Here is a 26,805-nt window from a genome sequence, read left to right as displayed (position 1 = left end):
TTCTTCTCATGTAGATGAGTTTCCTGCTATTGTTCTGAAATGCTGGATTCCTCACTTTGGTGATGGATATTTCTAGTTTCTGCAATCCCTCCCAGAGCCAAGAAAACACACACACACACACACACACACACACACACACACACACACACACACACACACACACACACACACACACACACACACACACACACACACACACACACACACACACACACACACACACACACACACACACACACACACACACACACACACACACACACACACACACACACCTGTATTGCAGACCAGCATTTGAATTTCAAGGAAATCTGACATCATGAATCAAGTGAGATGGTGGTAGCAAAGCAAAAAAAGAGTTGAGTCTTGCCAATTTTAAAAATTTTTTATTTATTTTTGGCTGCTTTGGGTCTTCGTTGCTGCCCACGGACTTTCTCTAGTTGCAGTGAGCGGGGGCTACCCTTCGTTGCGGTGTGTGGGCTTCTCATTGCGGTGGCTTCTCTCACTGCAGAACACGGGCTCTAGGTGTGCGGGCCTCAGTAGTTGTGGCACGTGGGCTCTAGAGCACAGGCTCAGTAGTTGTGGCACGTGGGCTCTAGAGCACAGGCTCAGTAGTTGAGGTGCACGGGCTGAGTTGCTCCGCGGCATGTGGGATCTTCCCGGACCAGGGCTCGAACCCGTGTCCCCTGCATTGGCAAGCGGATTCTTTTTTTTTTTATAAGCAAATCACTTGGCTTTCTTTTCTTTTTTTTAATTTTTATTTATTTTATTTTTGGCTGTGTTGTGTCTTTGTTGCTGCACGCGGGCTTTTCTCTGGATGTGGCGAGCAGGGGCTACTCTTCATTGAGGTGCACAGGCTTCTCATTGTGGTGGCTTCTCTTGTTGCAGAGCACGGGCTCTGGCCGCGCGGGCTTCAGTAGCCGTGGCACACAGCCTCAGTAGTTGTGGCACGTGGGCTCAGTAGTTGTGGCTCGCAGGCTCTAGAGCACAGGCTCAGTAGCTGTGGCGCACGGGCTTAGTTGCTCCACAGCATGTGGGATGTTCCCGGACCAGGGCTCGAGCCTGTGTCTCCTGCATTGGTGGGCGGATTCATAACCACTGCGCCACCAGGGCAGTCCCTTAGGACAATTTTTTGAACTAAAAGATATAAGTGAACCCCTTGTTTCAAGTACAGCCAGCGTTTTATGGAGATAATTGTTGCAAACATAATTCTTTATTTAAAAATGTCAAGACGTTATTTTAAATTATTGAAGTAAAATTTACAGACGGAAAGGTGCACCTAAGTGTATGGGTCACTGAATTTTCACACACTGAACACATCTGCTTAACCCTCACCCTGATCTAGAAACACACAAGCATCATCAGCACCCAGAAGCCCCCTCGTGCTCCCTTCCAGCCAGTGCCCCACCCCCATCCAAGCTAACACTACGCTGACATCGCGCAGCGTAGACGGTGCTGGTGTCGCTGGCTTCTGTACCTTGTAACTGGAGGCGGAGTGGTGTGTGTATACTCAGCGTGTCGGCTTTGTCCCTGGCTCCCCCGGCAGACACTGAGCCTGTGGCGGCATCCCAGTGGCTGCTGACCGTTCATTGTCATGGCCGTGTTGTATTGATAGGGACTGTTTTTAACGAAGGAAGCTTAGATATTCCCCGTGCCCTGGTCTGCTCAGGGAGGGCAGAGATTCAATGGAAAGTTCCTTTTTCAGACAAGTGGTGAGGACAGCAATTTCTGGAAAACCGGGTATATGTCGATTGCTGAAGATGCCCAGGCTTCTTTCTCCTTCCAGAGGCCGGACCAAGGGTCCGGCCGAGGTGAACGGGAATGTCACAGGATTAAGCCACAGCAAGAGAGGTGTCCTAAAATAGAGACCCACAGGACAGGGACTAAGAACTTATAGGCTGTGAGGTCAGCCTGCCTGGGTGGCGCCATCATCTCCTGCACATCTCAGCTGTGTGGCCCTGGGTTAGTTGCTTACCTTCTCTGAGACCAGCCTCAGTAAGATCTTCCACAGTAAGATACAGAGAATAATGGCACCTGCCTGTTGGGGTGTACTGGGGAGGAAATGAGATGACCTGTGTCAGGGCCCGGCGATGGGCACTGGGTAACAGGTGGCTGTGATGGTGACCAGGGTGGGTGGGGGAAAGGCCCACTGTCCTGCGTTTCTCAGTTGGCTCGTGGCATCCAAGAGCCTCAGCAGTGAGTGGCTTAGGAGCTGCCTTACATTTCAGAGTAAGAACGAGTCACGGGAGAGCGAGAGCTGCCAGAGTCGAACTCGCACTCTCTGGTTTTACTGTCCTGGGACTCTTTTGGGGACACCCCCCAACAAGGCAGCGAGGAGGGGTAAGGTTGTATGACAGCGTCTATGGGGAAAAGGTGACTAATGAGCTAGAACTGGCCTTTCCAAGTCTCCTGGAGTTTCAGTGCCAAACAATGAACTTTCAGGGACACTTGGAGCCACTTAAGGGGAGGGAAAGCCAGGACACAGAGGCTGCCAGGAATTCCTGACCTCAGTCCTCTGAGCTGCTGGTGTTCTGCCCTGGTGCCAGGTGACCTGATGGGCAAGTGACCCTTTAGAGCAAGTGTCGGATGTGTCTCCTAGCAAGTCAGCGAAAGCCTTGATGCTGACTTGAGAGGGTCAAACCCAAAGCCCACTTTGCAGCCTACGAAAGGGTGATCGTTTTCTTTCTCTTTTTCTTTCATTGGTGGCTGTTTTGGGACAGGGGCGCCTGGGTATAGGCCATTGCAATTCTTCATAAGAGCAAGGCCCTTTGGTCGATCATTCCCACTTTCCCTGTGGATGTGAACTTCACGTCTGTTCAAAGTAAGAGGTTTCAAGACGGTGGCCCACACGTTGGCAGAACCGTATGGTTTGCCCTGAACTGTTTTAAAATTGTTTTCATGTTGAGACAACTGGGTAACCATCTGGAAAAAATAAAGTGAGTTCCATACCTCATTCTGTACACCAGGAACGGTTCCAAAATTCCAAATGGATTAAGGAGGAGTTAAATGTGTAAAATGAATTTATAGAATAAGGAGGCAGAAACATTGGAGAGTCATAAAAAAATCCAGAAGCCATAAAAGTTGAAGAATTGGATTATATTAAAAAATTTAAAATCCTCTGCATGGCAAAAACAAACAGAAAATTCAACCGAAAAAAAAAAAATCTTAGAACGACAAAATCCTAAGCAAATTCAAAAGACAAATGACCAAAAAGACAAAGGACAAACTGGGAAAATATATTTGCAGCTTGTATTACAAAGGGATAATCTCCCTAATATATAAACATCTCCTACAAATAAATAAGAGGAAACCCCCCAGAAAAATGGCAAAGGTTATGAATAGGTATTTCACAGAAAAGAAAATGCAAAAGTCATTTTAAAGATATGAAAAGATATTCAACCTCAATCTGTAAGTCTAAAGAATATTGAAATTAGTTTTCACTTATGCAGGCAAAAATAAAACGTTTTTGATGACACTGTTAGTGAAATTTTGAAGAAATGTGCATTCTCATATGTTGGTGGTGGGACGTGATTCTCATGGAGGTCCATGGGCAGTACCCATCAAAATTAGAAATGTATATACCCTTAGACCCCTAGGGCACAATTTCGCCCCTAGGGATCTAGCCTCCCAATATATACACACAAGAGAAACAATAAATGCAAAAGTTTATTCACTGCTTATTGAAATAGCAAAAGATTGGAAAGAACCTAAGTATCTATCAATTAGGGACTGGTTCAGTTACAGTACCTCCATACACGCAGGAATGGGTGGAATCCTATGCAGACGTAAAAATGGATTCGGAGTTCTTTATGACTTGGTATGGAGATATCACAAAAGCCAAAGTGGAGGAAAAGGTACCTGATATGCTACCATCTGTGTGAGAAAGAAAAGCATTCAAGTCCTCTGGGAAGATAAACAAATATTTGAGAATGGTGAATATCTATTGTGGGTGAGAAGTGGACTTTCCATTTTATTTTAAACTTTTGATATTTTGGTGTTTCCCTATTCAAAAAATTCAATTAAAATCAGTTGCCAGCAATTAAAAATCAGGACAGTTCACATTAAGAACTGGATTTCCAGCTTCTCTTCAAAAACTAAAATAAGGCAATATGGGGCTCATATTCTTGCAAGACAACAACAAGCCAAAGCTGAGTCCCTTTAGCAGGGCCGCACTCTCTGGGTCTCTCTTGTATCTAAGTTATCTCACTGATTTCTTTACTGCCTGACCCCACAGGTATTTGCATTTGCAGAAGTCCTCAACAAAATAGCAGCAGACTGAATCCAGAAATATATAAAAAGGATTACACACCATGACCAGTGGGCTCTCTCCTAGGAATACAAGGTTGGTTTAACACCTTAAAATCAATCAGTGCAACACACTTGGATTAATAAAAGTAAAAAAACCCCACATGGTCATCTCAAGAGATGCAGAAAAAAGCACTTGACAAAATCCAACATCCATTCATGATAAAAGCTCTCCTTCTTGGGGTGGAAAGGAGAGTTCTCAGAGAAGAGGTTAGAAGCTAGGCAGACACCCCCAAAGGGGTCTTGTTCCAGGATTACCAGTTCTCTCGAGATGACCTGTTGACCCAGGCACCTGGAGGCATCAAGGCATTTCCTTCCCATCTTAAAGCAAAATCCTGCTTTGTCTTTTTTTAAAATACATTTATTTATTTTATTTATTTTTATTTTTGGCTGTGTTGGTTCTCCATCGCTGCACACGGGCTTTCTCTGGTTGTAGCGAGCGGGGGCTCCTCTTTACGCGGGCTTCAGTAGTTGCAGCACGCAGGCTCAGTAGTTGTGGCTCGCGGGCCCTAGAGCGCAGGCTCAGTAGTTGTGGTGCACGGGCTTAGTTGCTCCGTGGCATGTGAGATCTTCCCTGACCGGGGCTCGAACCCGTGTCCCCTGCATTGGCAGGTGGATTCTTAACCACTGCACCACCAGGGAAGCCCCCCGCTTTGTCTTATGGTCAAAAGCACAGCCATCTTTGGGTTTCAAAGAATTCAAAGCAATTCTGACTCGGAGCAGCTGTCACAGAATTTCCTCTGTGAGGCCTGTGTGCTCGCTGTAGATTTAAAAGCATCAAAATTCTTATCGGTAAGCACCAGCTGGATGCATTTTAGGCTTGCAAGCCGCTGGGGAGGGGCAGTGGTCTGAGGCTTATTTCTGCCTTCTTTGCGGGGACTTCTGGCGAGTGTGCTTTGCTGGCTGCCTGGGCTGCTGAGGTGGGGGAAGGAGTACGGAGCTGACTGCAGTGGGCAGGTGTACTTGGTCTGGATAATCACATGATTTTCTCAGAGAACCAAACCAGGCAAACCTGACTCTGCTGGAGGTCGACCCCTCAACCGGAAGGACTTTCTCACTGGGTCTTCCAGGGAGCAGTCCCATCATAAATGTAGCATTCGGCGTTTCGCCAGCGAGGCTCTTCTTGGGGAGCCACGCCCGAGGCGCAGGAGAGGGAGGAGGCCTGGGGGAGCGCCCTGGACGATGAGGTTTGTGCTTTTCCTTTTTTTTTTTTTTTTGCGGTACGCGGGCCTCTCACTGTTGTGGCCTCTCCCGTTGCGGAGCACAGGCTCCGGACGCGCAGGCTCAGCGGCCATGGCTCACGGGCCCAGCCGCTCCGTGGCACGTGGGATCCTGCCGGACCGGGGCACAAACCCGCGTCCCCCACATCGGCAGGCGGACTCTCAACCACTGCGCCACCAGGGAAGCCCTTGTGCTTTTCCTTTGTTGGCACCAGGACTGGGGCTGTTTGCAGCGGTGATCCCGCTAGGGTGACCCGTGTAGGCCTGTGGTCTCATCATTGCTCCTGGGGAACCGGCAAGACATCAGGGCATTAGCTTACACGGGTAACATTGTTTTCTACACACAAGTTGCTTCTCTGGGTGTAGAAATGGGGGTTCTTAGGCTGTCTGGCAAGTGTGCGTGTTTGTTGAATGGAGAGAAATAGAATAAATGGTCTTAAACAGGAGACCACTGGCAGCAAATACATGAATCAGGGGAAGGCTCACTCTGTAGCCTTGGTCGCTTGTGTCTTTAGAACGGTGGTTCTCAGGTTTGCCTGGGAACCACATTGGAGTCACCTGGGCCACAGCTCAGGCCAGTTGCATCAGAATCTCTGGGGGAGGGTCCCCGGCATCTTTAAGTGTTAAAAATCCGCAGGTGATTTCAAGATGCAGCCAGGTCTGGGAATCCGTGCTTTGGAAGAATAGCAGTTAAGAGATTTTTCAAAGAGGTTTCCTTTGAAGAATGTAGAGGCCCCAGTATCCGTCTCACACCCTCCTGAGTGTAGTGGGTAGAATCGGGTTTGAGTTGGTTTCTGGTTTGGGTTGAATTGATTGCACCCCAGCTCCAGAGATGGGTATTGCCTGATCTAAGCCCATCGAGGTAATCCTAGCTCACAGTCACTCACCGAGGCTTAGGTCTGGCCTAAGCCTACCAGCCACAGAAACTGGTTCTGCAGTGGTCCAATTAGCTCCAAGTTCAGGACTCTCCCTCTGTGGTAAGAGAGGGGAAACCCTCTCTCAGGGCAGGTGAATGGGAAGCAACACAAACACCAGGGTCCCTGCTTAGGATGAAGGTGACCGTGTGGGTGGCAGGATGGAAGCACAGAGGACCTGACACCCTGCTGACATCACTGAGCACCCCGCCCTCCTCGGCCACAGCTGTTACCTGTGTGCCCCCTTTATTAAGCCCAATCTGAGTTGGAGTTCCCGTTCCTGCCAGTGAGAACCCTATTTCATAAAAAGGAGTCTAAAGCCAGGTAAGAAGAGCTGGGTAATGACTGGGCAAAGGCTTCCCTGGGAAGCACTCTGAGCCAGAGCCATCTCTTGACAAATGGTTTGGTGCCACCTGGCATGCATCAGGTAACACGAGTCCATGGAGACACATCCAGTTCTTCCAGTCTCGTCTGGGCCAAGGAAAAAGCCTCATCTTGGTGCTAGCGTGCCCTGGGCCCCTCTGATTTTCCTTTTTAACAAACAGAGCAAGTCTCAGGCTCACAGCCCTCAGCAAGCAATGACAGGTGGCACATTTTTAGTCTAACGTTTTGTCTTGTATGTGTTTTTAGGGATGCCTTCATTAATGGCAAATTATGCTGGTTGTCCTTTTTTTGTAGAGATACAGTTTTCCCTTCCAAAAAGGGGAGTTGAAACATACTAAGTATGTAAAGCAGCTGTTAGGCAGATGTGGCAAAAGTGACAAAATGGCAATGTGAACGAGTATAGTTTGGGAAACGCTGTGCCAGGGAAACTATGATGTGTGGGTTTAGAAACCAAGGCTCACATGTCTTTGCATTCATAGCAGGGAAAGCCTTTCTTAAGAGGGTAGTCTTCAGCCAAGATCAAGGCTGGATGGTGTGGCTGGGAATTCCAGGGGCTGTGGGCTCAGATCTCCTGGGTCCAAGTCAGCATCTCCCCTCTGCCAGCTGGAACCTTGGGACAAATTGGCTTCTCTGAAACTTCATGTCCTGAAACCCAAAACCTAGTACTAATACTCCCTTTAGAGGACCTTTTTTTTTTGGCGGGGGGTGGTTTAGGGAATTGGGGCAGGACCGTTTTGAGGACTCAAATGATCTTGGAATCTAATGCCCTACAACTAGTCCCAGGAACACTTCTGTGATGTTTGGAAAGTTCTTGAGTAAATATGTACTCAGGATGTGTGCTGAGCTCCAGGCATTTTCAGGAACAGTGTTGAACTCCTAGGAAAGGTGTAATCTCACCCCTGGCCTGGAGGTCCCCTCCTTGGAGGGCTCTGTGTTTAAGCCTCTCTCGGAGTCCTCTTCCCAGGGAAGCCCGTAGAGCTGTGCCAGCAGTTGCAGCCACCAGCAAGTCGTGCAGTGATCTTTTCGCCAGTGGTCCCCAAGGCAAGGTCTTTTAATTTTTAGATTCCCAGATGGCTGCCCCACGTACACAGCTGTCACATTCTGCTCCAATCTAGATGGCAGCCAGTATGGCGCTGACATCAAATGCATTGGAAAAGCCCTTTTATTTCTAGGCTCTTGCTCTACCAGTTTCCAGAAGTTGAACAATTTACTTATTAGGCTATCCATTTTGCTTCACTTGGTAATGACATTCATAAAGGTACAGCAAGATTTTTATTGCAAAAACCAGTTTAGGTTTAAAATGGCCTTGCACCTTTCTAAGGTATACTGATAACATTGTACATAAGCTGGAAAAAAACAGAGAATGTGTCCTGGAAATGACTATGGACTTTCCCTCCTGTGTCCTGTTAGCTGGAACACTTTGAAATCATGACTTAAGGATTTTCAGGATATATGCAGTTTTTACCTTATATGCCAGTTTTTGAACACAACTCCATTAAGCTGTAATTCCACTAGGATTTAAGTTATAGTGAATGTTAACTTTTTAAAGTGGAGTAAGTTGATGGGAAGTAGCAGGATGCAAAGAATTACCAAATGGTGATGATCCTCCTTTGGTGCAAGTTTGGATCCGTTTTTGAGCTAGACTTCTAGTAGTAGTTGGCAAAAAACACCTTTTTTTCTAACTTGCCTGTCTAGTTTCTCTCAGCTGAGTCTTTCCCTAGACCACGTTCGTCATGGTGGCCAGTTAATAACTGGTATGTTGGAATGCATTTCAGAATGGTGAGAGCAGCCTCTTCCTTTTGTTTTCAGTCCTCTGGGGGTTTAGGAGTTTGAAATGTTCCTACATGACACTTTGGTGAAACATGCCTGCAACTGGTGCCAGGCCAGTGACCTACAGGGTGGGTGGGCAGTTAAGGGTCACAGTGGGTTGAAAAGATCGTTGCCTAAGGGAGGGGCGGAATGCTGACCGGCTGCTCTGTGGAATTCAGATTCAGTATGCTCTACCTAATCTCGCTGGTGAAAAGTAGATTTTTCCATCACTCAAGCTAAGTGGTTCTCAAGCTCGCGTGGCACAGAATCACCTAGAGATGATTTGGGAGCCCCACCTCAAGGTTTGGGTGCTGGTAGCCCACAACGTGGGGAACCACCCCTCTATATGGCAGTACTCACTTGGCAAAAGCAAGTTGAATGGCCCCCAGGGAAGTGTTTCGGGCGGGCCATTCCCAGTCTGTGATAGAGCATTTTCAAATCTGGCACTTATTTTGTTCCCTCCTGAAGTACTGTGCGTCTTCACAAGTGGCTAGGCATTTCGAGTAGACAGAAACACAGCCACAGGGGGGAAAAGGAGGCAGATCCTTTTTTGCTTGGAATTTAAGAGGGGACAAAGAGCTGTTTGCTGAAGACCCTGTACTGCTCAATGACAGGGAACCAAGGATGGGACAAGAAAATGCTTCAACGTGCTGAAAAGGGAGAGAAACCATAGTGCTACTCAATCTGAGTCTGAAACTCATGGCCACAGGAAATTTAAAGGGCAAAAAGTTCTCTGGAATTTTGTTTTTCCTTGTTAAAGCAAAAGCAAATCTATAGGATTATTCAATCTACAGTTATAGACCTTCTCTAATTAGAAGATGGCAGAATGCCAGTTTTTATTTCCAGATTATTCCAAAAGCAAACAGTAGCAACAGCATTTTTTAAAAATGGCTTTTATTGAGACACTTTTAGGGCTTCTGCAACATTTCTACTTGGAAATCTTCTTTATTTCCAGTTCTTAGGTGGCTAAACTCTTCTCATATGCCAACAACGCCCACTCACACCACCTCAGCAAGAAAGCATACTCATCTATCTTTGTTCAAATGTCCAACCTGGAATGTCCTCCCACCCCGCCCCACTATTTTGCACAAGTCTCACTAGTACTCCATGTAGGCCTCATAAGCCCAGGCTAAATTCTTCCTACCTTTTAATTAGGCAGTCTAATTTCAAAACAAATGGGAGATGGCTTAAATGCAGCTGGTATTACTGTCCTCAAGGGAAAGAGACCTTCTCAATGCCAGTTTTTCTGATTGGGTAATCTGTAGCATCTTAACTTGGGGACATCCTGTCCTAAATGTTAGCTGGTGTCCACAGAATTTATAATCTGTATAATGGATTTAAAGTAGCTCCATGCCAGCCCCGAACACCCTAAAGGTTCTAGTCTATTTTCGTGCTTTCTCCTGTATTGTTTTTGAGAGGCACGACTTTACATCTTAGGGGAACGTTGGTCAAACCTTTATTCCTGGGTAGCAAAAGCATTAACAAGGTGAACCTTCTGGGAAGAGTCTCAGAAATCATGGAAACTAGCCACTTCAGAACTCTTTAGGCCAATGTCCCTGAGAGGTGACTGACCAGCCTCTGCATGGGCTGGAGCATCCATCCCATCACTGTCCTAACTGCAAAAAACATCGGCCTAATTCTGCCTCTTTGTAACTTTCTGTTTAGTACGGGGTTGGCTCTTGGGAATCCATGCATAGTAAACGCACCATACCAGCTCCTTGTATCTTGACAGCCCTCCGAACGTGTGATCTCCAAAGCCTTTTTCGTAACAGCAAGATGGTTGAGAGAATTATAACAAAAGCAGAGAATAGCTGACTGTTTAGTACAATTGTTCCCATTATAAGGTGAAAACTAACATTTACTTCATTTAGACAAAAGAACACCAGGGCATTAAGATTCTGCTTGCAAATGAATGCTAACTTATGTTTACATCCTTTTATCATCGATACATTTACATGTATAAGCAGGTTCTGCTCCTTAACAAAAGGGGAACTGAAGAAACTCACTCCAGGACGTTTAGTTTAGCAAGGAAAAAGGGAAAAAGACAAAAACCAAACCAAAGAATTTGCAACAGGTGCCTTGAGAGAAAGCATTCTTTATGCCAATGGCAGCAAATCTTGGTCTTCCACAAGTTTCCTCAGTGGCTGTACCTCCATCTCTGATGAAAGAGAGCCATGGCATCAACTGGCACAAGACATAATGGACACACAGGACTGTAATGTGTAATAAAGCAAATATTTACATTAAGCACAATACAGCAATTTATTTAGATGCTTAAAATGAATACAAAGGGAAATAAAGATCACAAAATTATACATACTACAACAGTGTGTCATATATTAGATGGTATAAATGACTACACCAGGGTGGTGTTTAACTAAAGATAAAACTAAATATCCAAAAGACAGCAGTCATTGGTTTGCTGCTTCAACACAACACACTTTCATACAGATCTAAAAGGTGTCAAAATTAGTAGCTGCAAAGTCAATTCTTGCATGTGATTTTAGCTTAAAAGATTTCAGGAAACATCTGAAATACCAGTTTTTGTTTTTGTCAGCTGTAATGTCAAGGATATTCAGAACAAGAAAAATTCTATAATACAAGAGAGTCCAGATATATATCTTATGTGGCTGGCCTCTGTTGCGAGATTGTACAAGGTTATGTGCAAAAACTAAGTCTGTCCCGAAGTCCACACTAGCGTAGTTTCAGGCTTTTGCTAGGTCAACTAGATACAGCGCTTATTAACACAGCAAGGGCAACACTAAAAAAAGAAACAAATCTATGATGGGTACACAATAACAATATCATAAGCATCACTTGAATAGGTCTAAAAGACTGTACAAATATACATTTCAACTATTCAGAATGAATACATGAAAAAAAAGTCAATTTCCCCAAAGTCTACTATACACATTGGACTGGTAGCTTGTATGTTGGCCCTACACTACCGTTTGAATCAAGAGAACGCTTCTCAAGGACATCCAACCAAACATTTTACAGAGGGAAAGAAATGTTGAGAAGGCAGATAAAATAAACCTCTGCTTTTTCTCGTGTGCGTTCGTGAGCCCCCAACTTACTGGTTTTTCACATTTAGTTACTGTGCCTGTCACAGCACGTTCTAAAGCAAGATCAGCCAATCATGTGTCACAGACTTAGAAAGAACCACGTGGATCGGAGTGGCCACATGTCCCCACAGCCTGATGACCCAGCACTCAGAAGGCAGTACCAGTTAGAATACAGCTTTGCAGTCATACTGAAAGGAGAACAGAGTTCCAGGCTGCAGCATCTGTCACCAATGCCAGAGAACCTGGCCCTCAGGCCTGCTGGCTGCTCAGTTTGACTCCGGTCAAGCTCCCGTGCATCGGCTCGGCTACTCCATCAGTCATGTTGTCAAACGGCTCCCCGTCCTCACTGTCAATCGTGCTATTCTGCCACTCAATCTGTGGGTTGGATAAGCGCTCATCATTTTCAGTTGCATTCTTCCATTGTGACTGGTCCTTGGACCAAAACCCTTCAACTTTTCCATAGGAACTATTCTTCCATTTCAACTGCTCTCTGTCACCTTGCATGGTAGCCTTTTTTTTGGCAGCTGGCTTACTGCTCCTTGCATCTTCACTCTGGGAAGACTCATCGGACCAGGTTCCTGTTTTCATCTCACATGTGTTGTCCTCGAAGTCTGACACTTGTTGGGAACCAGGGCCGCTCTCAGATGGAGAAGCACCATCTTTCCACTCAACAACATCATCTTGGTCCACCTCACTATCAGAGGCGTCATGCATTAGTTTGGTTGGTTCCTCAGTCAAATGAATAGTTTCATATTTTGAACCATCCTCCTCTTTTTGGTCTAGCTTCTCAGACTCTAAAGCATCCTCAGAAATTACCTTCTGTATGTGTTCCTCTGGGTTATCATTAGGGATTTTAGGCTCAACTTCAAAAACAGGGTCAAAAGGGCTATCACTTCCATTGGATTCTTCTTCCAAATTTTCAAAACTGTCTGAGGAACTGTCATCTTCCTTCCCAAGGTTGAGCTTTTTGTCAGCAGTTTTACTAGCATTGACCCTGGAATCCTTCTCATCATGATTTTCAAATAGCCACTCAGCATCAAAATCCATCTCATGCTTAACTTTGTTTAATTCTTTCATGTTGAAGCCCAGTAACACACCAGGCTTATACTTTTCACAGTCTCGGACACACTTCTTCCTCTTGTTACTAAAATGGGAAGCAATGTCACTCTTCCACAACCATAAACTGGCTGCCAGCTTCTCAATTTCTCTCCTGGTGGGATAGGGCTGCTTGTTGAAATATTTTGTTAGGAAGCTTTTCCTGGCTTCATAGGAATCGTCTTCATGACCCTTGGGGTCCAAAGCTAAAACAACAGGCTCCTCAGGCTTCTCTTCAAAGAAGCTGGGCGAATCGCTGTCATCATCTAACTTTCGCTTTTTCAGCAAGGGAAATTCCATTTGCTCATAAGTGCGCTTCACAGGTGCCAGGCCTGGTGACTGGTTAAGCCGAGAGGGTGCATTTGTCTTATCTTGGCCATTCTGGGTCTTTCCAACACCCCTGCAGTGGACCAGATGCAGAGTGATAGTCGAGGCGGTCATGTTGCTGGTATACACGCCAAGGCAGTGGATGCATTTGTAGGTGAGCTTTTTCTCCACTGGGTGAACCGTCTGAATAACCTGGTGCCTCTCTCTTAAGTGATGTGCAAGTGCATCAGATATGGGTCCTTTTAGGATTGAAAAGCAAAGAGGGCAAAGGGTTTTCCCGACATCCTTTTTATAGGGCACTGCAGCTTGAGGTGAACTTTTAACAGGAACATCTGCCTTTTCCTGAACTTTTGGCTGTGGCTTTGGAGGGACTGGAGGGTTATTTTGGGCATGGTAAGCAACAGATTCAGCAGGGGCATCCCTCAGGTTGTACGTAGTTACAAGGAGATGGATGTTAGTGTGACTGCCCTGCTGCAATGTCAAATCAAAACTCAGGGTCGAGTCTGTTTTAGGTCCCATCTCTTCGTCAATGTGAACCATCCGCATGTGTGCCGCCATCTTTTCCACATCATTGAAAGTTGAACGGCAATATGGACAAGACAGACCATGAATTAACATGTGGTTGAGCAGAGTGTCTGTGGGCAAATAGCGATTACAGTAGAGGCATTTGCTAGTAAAATTGTGTATTTTCATAATGTAGTTGGCTACTGCTGGGACTTTCTCAGCTTTATGTTCTTTTTCGAAGTGCACACTATAGACATTTTCAGGAAAAAGCTCATTACAGATTGTACATATTTTCCACTTCTGAGTTGAGGAAGTATTGGGTGGGGGAGGGCCAGTGGCAGCTGCAGTAGGTTTGGAACTGGACTGACCTAATACTCTGGATGCCTGTGACTGGGAGAGGGAAGGAGACTTTAACTGGCCCGATGAGAGAGACGAAGCATTTGGAGACTGCAGAGAGTATCTTGCTGGTGCCTGGGTCCTCTGCTCTGACCCAAGTCCATAAGATCTTCCATTTCCACTTGGAAGTAGCTGCTTCACAGACTGAGACTGCTGAGGGATGGAAACTGGTGCGTTGCCACCTAGACCCAGTCTCATTGACTGACCAACGCCATAGCCCTGGCCTACAGATTTGACTCCATAGTTGTTCTGCTGTAGGTGAACATTGGACATCATGTTGACTCCTGTAGAATTTAAGTTAGGCTTTGGTATTGAGAGTCGATTCACCATCTGCTGTGATGGTAAAGACCGGATGTTTCCAGAAGCGAGGGAACCAATTCTTGATTGGAGTCCCATGCCCTTCTTGTCTTGAGGTTTGGGAGCAATCAGCATCAAGGGTTTGGATCGGGGAACCACCACATTTGTGTGCCCAATCATGGCAGTGACCTGATAGCCTATGCGTTCATGGTCTTCAATGACATGCTGTACCAAAGCTTCGTAGGACTTTGGCATGAAAAGGCATCGCTTGCAGTGAATACTACTTTCTTCCCGGGCATTTGTGCCTAAGGGGACTGCACCATTGAGTGATTTTTCTCCTGCCTTTGCTATGTAAGGTGCTGCCACATGCTGAAAATGTTCCCTGTAAATGTGCTTCCTAACTATTTCATAAAGAGGATCTCGGTAAGTGCACTTCTTACAGTAATAAACAGCTTGCTCTACACTGTCAGCCTGCTTAGGTTTAAGGCCATCGCTTTTGCTTTTATCTTTGAAAGTGCTGAGGCTGCTACTTGGTGCGCTGGCGTTTGGAGCATGAAATATTTTAATGTGTGTTTCCAAAGTCTTTTTGTCTGCATTGAAGGTACAGTAGGGGCAATTAAGGAGAATCCTATTTTCAAAGTCTTCACTATGGACATTCCGGAAATGACTTTTGTAGGCAGAGAAAAATTTTGAAGAAAATGGGCAAGCACTGCAGCAAAAAGGTTTTGTCCGATAGTCCTAAAGAAAAGACAAAAACTGGAATCAGGATGCCACTTCAGATAAGCAGTAACAGGTTTTAGGCTTTTTTCCCCCAGTCTTTTTGTACGCGGGCCTCTCACTGTTGTGGCCCCTCCTGCTGAGGAGCACAGGCTCCGGACACGCAGGCTCAGCGGCCATGGCTCACGGGCCCAGCCACTCCGCGACATGTGGGATCCTCTCAGACTGGGGCACGAACCCACGTCCCCTGCATCGGCAGGCGGACTCTCAACCACTGCGCCACCAGGGAAGCCCCCCCAGACAGTCTTTAAGAGACATAATGCTATTTTTAGAACTGAAACTCTATAATGCACTGAGATTTGAGTATCATTTTTTCCTTTCGCAAAATGCAAAATAAATTTATAAAATATTCAAATGAGAAAGCTGTTTTAAACTAAATGCTTGTTTTGGCATCGCAGTGTAAATAAAAACTCCATTCAAAGTTCTTCCTCAGTGTTTTTAGAAAAGACCAGAGTCACATTTGCTCATTGGTTTTAGAGAAACCAAAGACAAATGGCTTCAAGATAAACATTTTAGTTAGAAAGGATAAGAATAAGCTAGGTGAAATCACTACAATTACTCTGTGAACTGGTAAGTTGCTGAAGGCTTCAGATTCACTATATAGTAAAACTCAGGGCCCAGAGTGTTGTAGTGCAATTAGGCAATATGATATAAAGACACACTTTTGATCCTCCCCATCATGGAAAAATTTTCAGAGAGAAAAAGGCTCATCTTCAAAAATCTCAAACATTTCCCCCCTCTGATCAAAGTAGAGTATAGTATTCAGGTTTCACTGAGATCACAAAACTAATGATTTGAAAAGTCGGCTTTCTTCTACAAGCCATGCTGTTCCTTCTTAAGCAAGAGCAGCTTCAAAGGAAGTAATGAAGTGACAGCTGCTTTGATTCAAATTAAGAAATTAAAAATTTCCTACAGACTGTGAGGAAAGCAAGGTGTTAAAAAGCCAAAAAAAAAAGTAAAGCATTGCAGAATATACCGGTATCAAAGAGCAACTTACAGAACCATGCTCATTAACATCTGTGCAGTTGGTCCTTTGAAGACAGGTGAAACACAAGTTCGGTGAGAGGTGATCTTTTTTCCCCTAGAAACCTAAGAAACCTACCTTGTTTCAGATACCAACTCGAACCAAAATGAAATACTTCGTTTTTCCTTAAAGCTCAACCCTTCTTTAGTATTTGTAAAACTGAATTAACTAAGTGATGTGTCCCACTGGAAAGCTTTCATATTTTAAGACTGCTGGTTAATACCCTTTCTTGGGGTATTTCTAAGAAAGAAATAGATGACTATACTATCAGTTTTTTCATCTTATTGGTGCTGAGAAGAAAAGGGATGAGAGTAGAGCCCAATTTTTTTCTTCCTGTTTGTCTTTCTGTCTTTGTTTTAAGTTTTGGTTCAGAAATAACTTCAAACTCACAGAAGAGTTGCAAGAATAAAGTGATGTGGATTTTAAAAGTACTGATTCCCTGCCAAGTATGTCCCAACAGATGAACAGATCAATAATCCAGAATTACTACAATCACTTGAAATAAACAGTACAGTTTGAATTGATAATCACTTCTCCCTGTGGGAAAAAACATCACCTATAACTCCATTTTTGTTGTATCATCACCTATTGATATTTGCCAGCATGGCTGGTGCCCTTGATTACCTAATACTGTTTTTAATTCCAACTTGTAAAAATTAAGCTGCACCACTCTGCCATCCTGCAGAGCCACCTGTCCCATCCCCCACGTGCTGGCTTAGGCTACCCGGAGAGGTTGGGTGACAACACAGATGAGTAAGAAAACGTAAATGGAAGCAAGAGCCCTGTCTTCCCTTCTCTAGAAAAAACAAGGATTGCAACACAGAAAAATGATGGATACCCTAGATGAACAGAATGCTGGAGGGAACATTTTAGAATTAGAAGAACCAAAAAACTTCTGACAGGGGTTAGGGGAGGAGAGGGGAATGCTGGTATACAGTGGGCTCCGCAACTTTTAAGTAACAAACATTCCTATTCTTCTTACACTTGAAGTTTCAGTACAATGACAAAAAAGACCAAAAGTTCTTCCTAATTTTCCCTACCTCTTAGGAAAATATGAAACAATCAGTTTCAACACTTCCCACGTTAGGTTGTTGCCTACAAACAATGCAATACCATGAAAGATGTAGAACTGAAAAGGGAGGATGCTGCCTTTTGGGGAAGTCTCCTGTGCCACTTACCTGGTTTTTTGTAAGTGAAGGGTCCCACAGTCCTACATCCTCCCATGTAGTGTTTTTCAAATAAAAGTCATTAGGTTCAAACTGTTTAAAATCCTAGAAAACAGTGAAAGAAGTTTCAAAAACATTGTATCAACTCTAGCTCAACTTTACATATAAATCCTATCTCTAACTAGGGTTGGGGAGATGCACAGGAAAATCGACACCACCGAGAACTAAACTAGTATCGATAAAGCTCTAGGAAATACAAAAGGCCATTAGGATGTTACATTGAACTTCTTATATCAACTAAGGAAAATCGACATCACCAAGAACTAAACTAGGATCGATAAAGCTCTAGGAAATACAAAAGGGCATATGGATGTTACATTGAACTTTTTATATCAACTGAACATTCCCCTAATGGTCACCAGGTTTCCAAAGAAACCACTGGAAGTTCTAACTAAGTGTAAAAAACTCAGCCACATATTAATACCAAAGCACCCTTCGTAAGAGTACTGTAACTCATTAGTTGTAATATTAGAATGGAGTGTAAGAGAGCAACGTTCACTTATAGTGCTACAGATGAGATATTCTGGTTCTGTGCAAGAAAAGTCTTTTGTGGGAGATGGGGGTGGTGTGGGATTGGACTGGAATGAACACTCAGGATTTCTGAACCCCAAAAGGAGGAAAGCTCTTCAAAGAAAGCAAGTAGTATTATGTTAAATTTACACTCTTGTGTAAAAATTTGATCCCCTCCACCCTGAGACAGGAACATAAAGAGTTTTATGGTAAAATTCCTCTTGTTCCTAAAAGGGTCACAGTTCAGTGTGGAAAATCAAGTACACATATATTCCAGAGTATGTAGTGGGTGCAATAATGGGAGGAACAAATCAAATGCAGGATAGAAAAGGTACCTTTAACATTTGCATTATTTATTCTTGTGAAGATTACCCCACTGCATGGGAAGTAAATGGACTGTTTCATCAGGCAGATCTACCTGAACCTGAGGGACTGAACTGCCACACCAGGGACGACATAACTAGAGAAACCCAATTTTGAAAAGCTTCAGTCTTCATGATATACCCCTAAAGTAGAATTAATAGGAACCAGGAAAAGAAAACCTGTTGCATGAAGGAAATTGCTTTTTTACTTTCAATTCCATCCAAACATTTACTGAGTGCCTATTAAGTGCCCAGCACTGTGCTAAGTGCTGAGGATACAAAGATGGACAAGGTAGTTAAGGTCCCTGGCCAGCTGGAACTTAAAAGGCTAGTGGGGAAAATAGCTTTAAACATTTCTTTCCAATCAGAGGTTGTTGATCAACTAACCACAAGACCTGGAGTAATGAGATCTAGAAGAGGAGACCACTGCACTGGCTATCCCACAGGGCTGTTAATAAAGCTCATAGAATAAAAAGGCTAGAAAAACAGTTTGTGAAGTCCAAACTGTTACCTAGGGGAAGATAATAGTCTACGATGGGTCAAAAGGGCCAACAAATGCTCAAATCCCAAGGAAAGAGACAACAAGCACCCAAACCACCACGCCTCAACAATCAGAAGATCAATCAGAACATTCAGGCATATCAGAATGAGGCTCTGGAGTCTCACAGACAGACCCTGCCACATGCTCAGCTGTGAGGTGGACCTATTTCTTTACTGGTTCTTTATCTGTAAATTGGAGATAAGAATTCCTATATCCCCCAGGGGTTGTTTTAAGGATTTGAATTTAAAGACCATTTTAAAGCCACCTAGTAAAAAATGACTGATGTGGTACGTTCTCAGTGGTAACTGCTTTTGCTCCAGGATGCAAAGATGAAAAAGCCCATTTTAGGGAGAAGGGAACAAGTTAGGCTATTTGAGAAAGCTCAGGCAAAGCTAACGCTGCAGTTAAAATACAGAATCACCCCTAAGAATTAACGATCCTGGCCACTGACACGAAGTAATGGATCAGAAGCTGAGTCATGTTAAAATTTAAAAAATGACATGCTACTTACTTCTATGTGTTCTTTACAGTATTCCAACCCAATGTCACTAAGTATTTTTTTCACAGTTTTCCGGGCTTTTCTTAAACTGCCAAGATTGTTGACAGGAAGTTGGAACATAGTTTCTATTGGAAAAAAAAATTTAAGTCAAGTCAAAACATGTACAACTTGTGATATTTACTAATTCCACTGATGGTAGGATCACAAACCCTGGCCCAGTCTGACAAAAAAGGTGAGTAGATATCCTTATCCAGCATGTTCTGAATACTTAATAAAGCAGGCAGGCAAAATAAGTACTCTCTGATCTTTTCTATTTTTAACAGGACATTTTATATCACAGGTAACATGAATCTAATGTGGCACAATTCTGATTAGACTTTTAAAAAACTAGTTTGGTGATGAGCTTATTTAGAGTTGAGAATGAGGTTTACATACCAACCGATTACTTTAAAATCAAGTGTGAGTGCTTTTCTCCTTGTGATGCTGAACCTCTGAAAACAGAAAAATGTTCACCATTTCAGCATCATTACCACGTAATTTTGAGTGCCAGGGGAAGTAAGTTTCTGTTGCCTGGGAGCTACCCTTCATACTACCGTGGTATCTGTAAGTTTCTGCACACCACCCAAATCTGAGAATTTGTATGGCTTCCAATGTGACCATAAATGTTTCCTACAAAATAGTGTAAAAACTAATCATCGACTTAATAATTCAAATAAATTTTGCAGGATATAAAGTAGTTCTAAAAATCAAAAACAGGCAGAAACAAAAGCCAATGCATCTGGATTTAAAATTTAGTATTCAATACATGAAAATCTGGTTTTCTAATTAATCAAGGCTGTTACTCTATAATACCACTACCATCTGTAAACCACAATCATAAAGTCAACTAATACACATGTAATAAGATATCATGTTACCTCACTTATTATTCAAATCCAAACATCAATATTAACTATGAAAAATGGAAAATAAAATGAAGCCTACCAAAAAATCCCAGCAACTTCTAGAAATTCTAAATCTGGATGTTACCAGAACTTAGCATACCTGAGGCCAAAAGATGCATGCAGTTCACTGCAAAACACATGCTCAGGATGGAACTCCTAGTTATGAAGCATGACTATGGTGTCCTCTGCACTCTCTGCCATCTAATAATCTGTGTATCGTTTACCTAACAGACTTAGAAGTCAGTTCTGATACAAATCAGTGTGCATTCAAGGCCAAATCCATTACTCCTTGTGAAAATTTTATTACTAAATTGTTCTGAACCATCTTTTTGATGGTTTAAAAAAAATCAGTTGCTTATTAAACTGATTAAAAAGAAAACTAGGTTCGCACAAACTAGGTCATTTAGAGAACCCCCGATAGAAAAATGTTTCAGAAATGTAAGAAAAGTGTTCCAGAAATACAGGAAGTGTTATAGGCTAATTCTGAAGAGACCAGGCATCAAAATGAATGTCCATAAACACCCAATTCTGAAAAGAGACATTTTGTTTCTCCATTCATTTTATCAACTCTCCACGGGCCAAAATCCAGTTCTTCTGGAACATCCCGTGTGAATTCTGTTTCACTTCAGAGCACAGACGTGCCCCAAAGGCAGCCCTTTCTGGCTTTCCCTGCCTCCTGGATGAGCACAGCAAAACACACACAGAGATTTGGAAATGCCGCCCCCCCTTCTATACAGAAAACATCCTAGGGAGCCAAACTGCAGCTCAGAATAAAGGAAAACCCAGTTTCCTATGGAAAATACCAGGTGTTCTAAGTGCTGACCCACAGCTAACAAAGTTGTTTCAAGACCTCCAAGTGAAGCACCTCGCTGCTTCGCTGTACCCAATTTATCCACCTACGGTTCTGAACAAGTAAGAATATGCTCTAAGGGAGCTTAGTTACAAAAAACTTATTTACAGAAGGTGATATTTCAGCAATAGAATAAATCTTGAGTTTACTTATTTGAGTTGAATTAAACAGGCTTATAAATAAAAGTTACATTGCTTATTTGAAAATGCTACAAAAAACAGTTATTTGTTCTATGATTAGCTAGGAGGAATCCAAGTTAAAGTTTACATCGGGACTTCCCTGGCAGTCCAGAAGTTAAGAATCCACGCTTCTGCTGCAGGGGGTGCGGGTTCGATCCCTGGTTGGGGAACTAAGATCCCGCATGCCGTGCAGTGCGGCCAAAAAAAAAAAAAAAAAAAAAAAAACCCGAAAAAGTTTACATTGAAAAATGTAGAATATTCTGAGTTAAGGTTATAACTGTCTTCATAAGCAGATTTCTGACATTTCTAATGACCTTGGGAATTCTATCATCTGCCCCTTTCCCCAGATGGAGGTACCCTCCACGGAAGCCATTTCCAAGATTTTGTCCATCTGGAGCTAGAGTAACACATTCACATGTGTTAGCATCCTCAAAAGCACTTAAGAGATTCTTCTGGTTTTTCGCTTATCGAATAAAACACTTCTCTCAGTATATAAAGCAGGTATATAGTATAGGAATATAATAAGCAAAGAAGGCTCCCTCCTACTCCCATCCTCCATTTCCTGTGTCTATTTCTTAAGCTTTTCTATGCCTGTAACAAGCCAAACGTTCCTTGTAAGAAAGTCTCCAACAAACTCTTACCCGTTAATGTTAGAATCATTATGGGTGATAAGAAAAAGAACTCAAGGGCCCTATGTTGTTGTTTTTTTTTCAGCCCACCACCTGCTGTTAAGAAACAACTTCAAATCGACAGCTGCCTTCAGGGTTCATTTATGTTATCTACCTGATTCTTGGGGCCCACACCTTCCTATTTACTCTGTTCTTAACTGAGGGGAAAGGACAGAGTAAATAGGAAGTTGACTGCCTGAGATTAAGGGGTGTTCCTCACTTTTGAATAGGAAGAGATGAAAACGAATTCTTTCAGTCCTTACTCTTAGGGAGGAAGATGTCTTACAATGTCAAAAACTGTCTAGAGATGGGCATTGAAAGGAATGCAGAAGGGTGGGATTACTTTCCACATTTGTCCCCAGTGGCTAAACTTTCTCTTGAGCCTCCCTGGCTATCAGGATGGCCATTTTGACGAGGTCAGCACCATTTCCCAATACCAAGGAGAGCTCCCTTCAGCCAAACCATAAACTTCTCAGCTCATGGCATAAAAAAGGGAAAAACATCCAAATTAATAGAACGAAACCACTGTTCATCCATCATTTTTGGAGCACCCTGCCCAATAATGTGCTAGAAACAGAAAGGTGAACAGGACACAGCTCTTCCCCTTCAATAGTCCATCGCTTTGGGGTATACAGCAGGCACTGGGTCACTGGAGTAAAGATGCTTGCTTCTCCCTGCCCGACTTCCTCTTGGAGCCACTCCTGCCGCAGTGGAGGTGCTGTCAGTTAAGAGGCCCTTCCTCCACCGCCCATACAACACAGGTTAACCAATTAGTGTTCTATCTCTGCAGACACTGGTTAGTACAAACCTGAACATGTGCCCCAAACAGGGCGGACAGTGATGATGCGAAAAGCACAGAAAGGGAAACACTCCTGCTGATACTGCTTAAGGTCCTCAATCTAGCTGTGCCTGAAAGATAGCCCCCTTGAACCATCCCTCCCCCAAACTTTTCATAAACAAGAACAAAAACACATGATCATTTCTGCTTAAGTTTTGGTAGACCCACTGAGTAGTGGGACAGAGAAGAGGGAGTGAAGTGAATAAGTAAGGGAAGATGGGGAATTTTATGCAAAATAATTATTCTTGTGAATTGGGACTAGTAGGAAGAATAGGAATTTGTCAGGGAGATACAGTTATTCTGAAAGAGGCGTTGGCCCATCGTTTCATTAATCAAAAACACTGTATGGAAAGAGTAAAACATTTTGTAAATTCTAAAAGCATTTTGGAGAAAGCTCAAACCCATTAATAATGGAGTTAACGTCTGCGTTTTATTAACTGAAGTAGTAACCTTTGGTTAAGCATATGCTACCTGATGAACTAGACTTGAATTATTGATTTTTGAGAATGATTTAAATTCACTGTTGAGTAATTCAGCCACACTCCTTATCAATCTGCAAATTATACCCACACCTACTAATTAGGGCCAAAACATTAGTTTTACCAATAATCCCGGCCAAATTCCCACTCAGAAAGCAATTCCTTCCTCAGAAAGCAAGAATCAGATGGCTGAAATGAAAATCTGAGATCTGTAGCCATGATGACTTAAAACCATATAAATTATAACAATACGTAAGACTGATCAGATACATGTACCTCTTTTCTCACCCAATACGAAAAGCAAAAGTACTCCTTTACACCAAGTACAAAGAAGGTAAATAAAGGCAGAGAGAACCTGTCTCACGAGGAAATATCTACAGGCCGAATCTGCGTAAGAGAACTGTACAAGGATGATGATACAACATCAATGACTGTGAACTTCATTTAGGCAAAGAGGTCATTAACTGAGAAACGTAATTATAATCATTTATGAAACCAGAGCTCTGCCAAAAGGCTTGGATCTAGTCAGGGGCTGTACTCAGGCTCATCTGGGTCAGGAAGATGGAGGGGAACCCAACAGATGACAGGACTAGTTTAGCAGGCTTAAGGCAAGATTTGCAGGACCTAATGTACCAACAGTCAATGGGGCTTGTCTGTGTATCGCAGTCCCTCTGCAAAGCCACCATATCAAGGATGGCATCATTTAGTCCCTGCTTCTAGGGGTAGAAGAAAAGTATTTATAACTGTGCCATCAGAAAGTAAAAACAAAACAACAAAAAGAACCCCCATAAAACCCAATCTTAAACCTTTGACTAGGCACAGATAATCAAGCCAGGAGAAAAAAAAAAGCCTCCAAATCAAACTTCTACAGATTATATTTTAAACGACTCCAAGTATGGATCTAGCATAGCATTTTCCAGTATACAAGTTCTTCATATTTTTACATGCATTCTTGTATGTTTTAAGTTCCTAATAAGAACATATGGTGCTAATTTAACATGCCAGTAAATACGCCAGTAAATATGATGTTGTGTCCTAGTTTCCATCACCTGCAGGCATAACCCTGCTACTTTCTAATATTTGGGAACTGAAATTTGAACAAATACCAGAATGAAAACTACTGCATCAGTTATACTGTGAATGCAAATCTAGAATTTTCATAGAAAAAACATTTCTAACACTGTACTGAGAGCTAGACCAGGATAGATACTTCTTCCTGCTAAAACCTAAACACAAGTTACTTAGACTAAACCAGTGGTTTCCACCACCCCACCTGACCTTAAAAGGGGTGAAATCCTTGTTTTTAAAGAAATCTTAGTTGAAATATAAAAAAGATAAAAAGTGGATGGAGGGGCTCAAGTTGATGGAAAGAGGAAGAAGGAAAAGTTCTCCATTTCCAAGTATCTCCTTGAAATAGTTACTTGTCTAAACTAAGCTCATAATGCAAATTTATGCCAAGGCGGCAGACTACTGAAATGTAGAATCTGGACCTAGTGGACAGTCAACCAAAGCATGATGTTTGATGGCTACAGCAGAATTCCAATAGTTCACTGAAAATCTCCCCTAAATTACAGTTTGATCAGAATATGGTTATAGGAAGCCCACAGTAAGCCTAAGGATTAGAACACAGTTTATACTCTGTTGTTTTTTAAACATTTCTACATTAAAGCTGTGAAGAAAGATACAGCCTCTCTGGAAATACCTTTTTGGTAGGGGGTGGGGGAGAATCAAAGGCTGGAAATGATGCCATTACTAGTGAAGAAAAAAGGCAGAGATATTTTCTAAGTTAATAAATTAGGAAGACTTTCAAACTACTACAATATAAACAATTTCATTTTTGGTACATCATCAACCCAAATTAATATGTAAGAAATTCAGATCCTCAATACTTAAAACAATACTCCACTTAATGCTGGTGCAAGTATTTATATAATCCACACTGGGGTTTAAAAGTCAGATATTTGAATTTTTTTAAACCACTGATCTAACTAAAAATATTAAGTTATGCTATTTTCTAAGAGACGCAGGCATTTTAAGAAGATTCTCACGAAGAGAATCAAAGCATCAGTTACTTCACTGCTACCCATGATAGCACTTAAAAAAATCTGTGATAGGGCCTCCCTGGTGGCGCAGTGGTTAAGAGTCCGCCTGCCGATGCAGGGGATACGGGTTCGTGCCCTGGTCTGGGAGGATCCCATATGCCGCGGAGCGGCTGGGCCCGTGAGCCATGGCCGCTGGGCCTGCGCATCTGGAGCCTGTGCTCTGCAACGGGAGAGGCCACAGCAGTGAGAGGCCCGCATACCGCAAAAAGAAAAAAAAAAAAAAAAAATCTGTGATATCTCTGTGGATTTTGAACACATTAAGTTAAAAACTATTTAGGCAGAAAGAAAAAATCATTCCTATATTTCTGCTGTTTTCTCCTCCTGCCACCCCCTCAACAACATATTTAATACCTGTCAATATCACTCACTGAGTAAAAAAAAAGTGTGGTCACTGTAAAACACTTTCTTTTTATAACCAGCAAGTGTTTATCTTTCCTGACTATTCTGGGATCCAAAGTGGTGAACACAGACACCTTATTTGCTTTTCAGGATGTCACTAGCCCTACATTTAAATTAAACCAGATGTAAAAAGCTTTATGTAATATTTGTATTTGAAACAAAATGAACCTTGTTAAGTCCTTCTAGAACCACCCTCCGATGAGTGAACACATCGAGACCCTAGAGCCTACGTTCAGTCTGGAAGCAATCACCCTACTCAATCTTCTTCTAAAACACAGTCCTGAACAGAAGCAGCTTATCTTTCAATTTCCTATAAGGTTTGGCAAAAGACCTTCTGGATGCCAGAGGCTCGGCTCTTCACATAAAGGCAGCTCGGTCTCCTCCTTTTCCTCTCTTCCTCAATCCCAAATACCACGAAACAAGTAACGGTCTGACTATCCAGGGGCAGAAAGCTCTTCTGGATTAGCAGATAAAACTGTGCAGCATGACAACAGAGGTAAAAAAAGCAAAGTTTTAGTCTTCCCTCTCTTCCATCTCACCAGATAATGTTCAGTAGTGTTGAGGCTAAAAAAGGGAGTATTTGGAAAGCCCAGAAGGATTAGAAAGAGAAACTACTTTGCCAATGAAGACACACTTGCACCAAAAGCTAAATTTAAATAATGAACATCAATTATGTTGCTTAGGATAATCATATTAGAACACTGTTAATAAAGACAAGAAGCAGGCAGGAAATGTAACTAATTTTTCTTCTGTTCTTAACTACTAACTGCATTAATTTTTTACTATTCTTTCAGTTTGGTAATAAAAGAAACCCAATTAACTGAGTAAAGTGTCAAATATAAAACTGCCTCCACTTCAGAAAAAAAAGGTTTTCTTCAAGTGTTTAACCAAATCAATTATTAAATTCCTTATAATTGTTTTCGTAACTATTTCTTTGGTAGGTAGACTATATTTATGCAAAGCAAAATGAGTGTATTTATCTACATACAGCATCCTGTACAAAAACGTTTTATCACAGTAATACTTTTGGCCACTTTCTATAAACAATGTGTGAATCCTTTCCACCAACAACCCTGCTCTAAGAGACTCTC

At 42.8% G+C, this 26,805-nt stretch overlaps 1 protein-coding gene across 3 annotated transcripts in view; it reads right to left on the bottom strand.

Moving 5' to 3' along the window:
* Positions 1-9,527: 9,527 nt before the first annotated feature.
* Positions 9,528-26,805, bottom strand: part of ADNP (activity dependent neuroprotector homeobox) — a 31,645-nt gene continuing 14,367 nt past the window's right edge. For 2 of the 3 annotated variants that reach the window (XM_060079054.1, XM_060079053.1), the window contains 3 exons: positions 19,268-19,380; positions 17,296-17,388; positions 9,528-15,054 (listed from right to left, as the gene is read on the bottom strand). In XM_060079054.1, coding sequence (XP_059935037.1) covers positions 11,947-15,054; positions 17,296-17,388; positions 19,268-19,375 — 3,309 coding nt within the window. In that variant the 5' untranslated portion in view covers positions 19,376-19,380 and the 3' untranslated portion in view covers positions 9,528-11,946. Of the gene's footprint in view, positions 15,055-17,295; positions 17,389-19,267; positions 19,381-19,690; positions 19,747-26,805 lie in introns of those variants that run through there. The other variant, XM_060079056.1, reaches the window with a different exon arrangement.

This window comes from Mesoplodon densirostris, chromosome 16 (assembly GCF_025265405.1).
Source record: "Mesoplodon densirostris isolate mMesDen1 chromosome 16, mMesDen1 primary haplotype, whole genome shotgun sequence".
Classification (NCBI taxonomy): Eukaryota; Metazoa; Chordata; class Mammalia; order Artiodactyla; family Ziphiidae; genus Mesoplodon; species Mesoplodon densirostris.
Note: the sequence above shows the minus strand (reverse complement) of the source record. Positions and strands in the feature narration are given on the sequence as shown.